General features: G+C 38.0%; 1 protein-coding gene across 1 annotated transcript in view; it reads right to left on the bottom strand.

Annotated features, from left to right (window-relative positions):
- The window catches only part of LOC131733177 (P2X purinoceptor 3-like), a 14,204-nt gene extending 12,798 nt beyond the window's left edge, over positions 1 to 1,406 (bottom strand). The window contains exon 1 of the mRNA XM_059021138.1: positions 331 to 1,406. Coding sequence (XP_058877121.1) covers positions 331 to 449 — 119 coding nt within the window. The 5' untranslated portion in view covers positions 450 to 1,406. The remainder of the gene's footprint in view (positions 1 to 330) is intronic.
- Positions 1,407 to 3,195: the final 1,789 nt, after the last annotated feature.

Genomic DNA, 3,195 nt, shown 5'->3' with positions numbered 1-3,195 from the left:
ACAGACACACACAGACACACACACACTCTCCCTCTCACACACACAGACACAGACACACACACACTCTCCCTCTCACACACACAGACACAGACACACACAGACACACTCTCCCTCTCACACACACAGACACACACACACTGACACACTCTCCCTCTCACACACACAGACACACACACACTGACACACTCTCCCTCTCACACACACAGACACACACACACTGACACACTCTCCCTCTCACACACACAGACACACACACACTGACACACTCTCCCTCTCACACACACAGACACAGACACACACAGACACACACTCACTCTCACTCTCACTCACCCCACGAAGTAAGTGAAGATGAGGAGCTGCACGACTCTGTTGATGATGCCGATGGTCCAGCTCTTCACCACCACAGATTTGGTCGTTTCGTAGGTGAAGAAATCGGAGACACAGCCCATCGTCCTGCCCTGTGTGTGTGTGTGTGTGTGGTGTGACTGGGGTATCTATCTGTGTGTGTGTGCGTGACAGGGGTATCTATCTCTGTGTGTGTGTGTGTGACTGGGGTATCTATCTGTGTGTGTGTGTGACTGGGGTATCTATCTGTGTGTGTGTGTGTGACTGGGGTATCTATCTGTGTGTGTGTGCGTGACAGGGGTATAGTATCTGTCTATTTATTTAGCTATCTATGTGTTTAACTGAGGTACAATATCTGTGTGTTTATCTATATAGCTATCTGTGTGTTTATATAGCTATCTGTGTGTTTATCTATATAGCTATCTCTGTGTTTATCTATATAGATATCTCTGTGTTTATCTATATAGATATCTCTGTGTTTATCTATATAGATATCTCTGTGTTTATCTATATAGATATCTCTGTGTTTATCTATATAGCTATCTCTGTGTTTATCTATATAGCTATCTCTGTGTTTATCTATATAGCTATCTGTGTGTTTATCTATATAGCTATCTGTGTGTTTAATGGGTACAGTATCTGTCTTTCTGTCTGTCTGTCTATCTATCTATATAGCTATCTCTGTGTTTATCTATATAGCTATCTGTGTGTTTATCTATATAGCTATCTGTGTGTTTATCTATATAGCTATCTGTGTGTTTAATGGGTACAGTATCTGTCTTTCTGTCTGTCTGTCTGTCTATCTATCTATATAGCTATCTGTGTGTTTATCTATATAGCTATCTGTGTGTTTATCTATATAGCTATCTGTGTGTCTATCTATATAGCTATCTGTGTGTTTATCTATATAGCTATCTGTGTGTTTAATGGGTACAGTATCTGTCTTTCTGTCTGTCTGTCTGTCTATCTATCTATATAGCTATCTGTGTGTTTATCTATATAGCTATCTCTGTGTTTATCTATATAGCTATCTGTGTGTTTATCTATATAGCTATCTGTGTGTTTATCTATAAGCTATCTGTGAGTTTATCTATATAGCTATCTGTGTGTCTATCTATATAGCTATCTGTGTGCTTATCTATATAGCTATCTCTGTGTTTATCTATATAGCTATCTGTGTGTTTAATGGGTACAGTATCTGTCTTTCTGTCTGTCTGTCTGTCTATCTATCTATATAGCTATCTGTGTGTTTATCTATATAGCTATCTGTGTGTTTATCTATATAGCTATCTGTGTGTTTATCTATATAGCTATCTGTGTGTTTATCTATATAGCTATCTGTGTGTTTATCTATATAGCTATCTGTGTGTTTATCTATATAGCTATCTCTGTGTTTATCTATATAGCTATCTCTGTGTTTATCTATATAGATATCTCTGTGTTTATCTATATAGCTATCTGTGTGTTTATCTATATAGCTATCTCTGTGTTTATCTATATAGCTATCTGTGTGTTTATCTATATAGCTATCTGTGTGTTTAATGGGTACAGTATCTGTCTTTCTGTCTGTCTATAAAAAGTATATATTAACTTAACTATCTATCTGTCTATTGCTCTCTCTCTCTCTCTCTCTCTCTCTCTCTCTCTATAAATTCCTTGTAAGTTTTAAAATCTGAAATATATATTAATTAATATATAGATATAGATGTCATTACTAAACAAAATTAATACAATTAAAAATAAACTTACTGGCTGAATCAGAAAAATCTAATTTTAATAAAAAAATCAGTTTCTTGGTGAATATGAACGCGGGCGTCGACTTCTTACAGGAATCGTCAAATATTCGGGTTCAAATACGCCGTCACACAAAACCAACCAGGAAGGTTTGATTATCCCGCTGAACGAACAAAAGTCCAAAAAATAAACTAAAGAAATTAACAGTAATTATTACAAAAATTAAAATCCTCTCTCGCTGTTTTCTACTGAACTCCTGAGATTTTTCAGAATCAAATTCTTTTTTTTTTTCAGATTTCTGTTCAGTCCCGTGTTTCTTCTTTTCGTTTTATTTCTCTTTCTTGTTTTCTTTCGCAGTCGGTTGCTTCTCCCTCTCTTTCTCTCTCTTTTCGTGTCTCTCTTAGGCTGTCCTGTTTTTTCATCAGTGTGTCTTTTTAAACCAAGTGGGCGGGGCTATAACAGCTGAATAACCACGCCCCCCTTTTCCCTATCCCCTCCCCTCTCCTCCCTCCCTCCCTCCCTCATTCAACAGCTCTGCAAAAACACCACTACAAAACATTACAATCGATTGCCTTTAAAGGAGCGCTGACCATCTTTAAAATCCATTCTCTCACCTCTTATTAGCTTTATTAACACGGATCACCGGCCCCTCCCTTTAAAGGAGCGCTGACCATCTTTAAAATCCATTCTCTCACCTCTTATTAGCTTTATTAACATGATCACCGGCCCCTCCCTTTAAAGGAGCGCTGACCATCTTTAAAATCCATTCTCTCACCTCTTATTAGCTTTATTAACATGATCACCGGCCCCTCCCTTTAAAGGAGCGCTGACCATCTTTAAAATCCACTCTCACCTCTTATTAGCTTTATTAACATGATCACCGGCCCCTCCCTTTAAAGGAGCGCTGCCCATCTTTAAAATCCATTCTCTCACCTCTTATTAGCTTTATTAACATGATCACCGGCCCCTCCCTTTAAAGGAGCGCTGACCATCTTTAAAATCCATTCTCTCACCTCTTATTAGCTTTATTAACATGATCACTGGCCTCTCCCTTTAAAGGAGCGCTGACATCTTTAAAATCCATTCTCTCACCTCTTATTAGCTTTATTAACATGA

This window comes from Acipenser ruthenus, unplaced genomic scaffold (assembly GCF_902713425.1).
Source record: "Acipenser ruthenus unplaced genomic scaffold, fAciRut3.2 maternal haplotype, whole genome shotgun sequence".
NCBI lineage: Eukaryota > Metazoa > Chordata > Actinopteri > Acipenseriformes > Acipenseridae > Acipenser > Acipenser ruthenus.
Note: the sequence above shows the minus strand (reverse complement) of the source record. Positions and strands in the feature narration are given on the sequence as shown.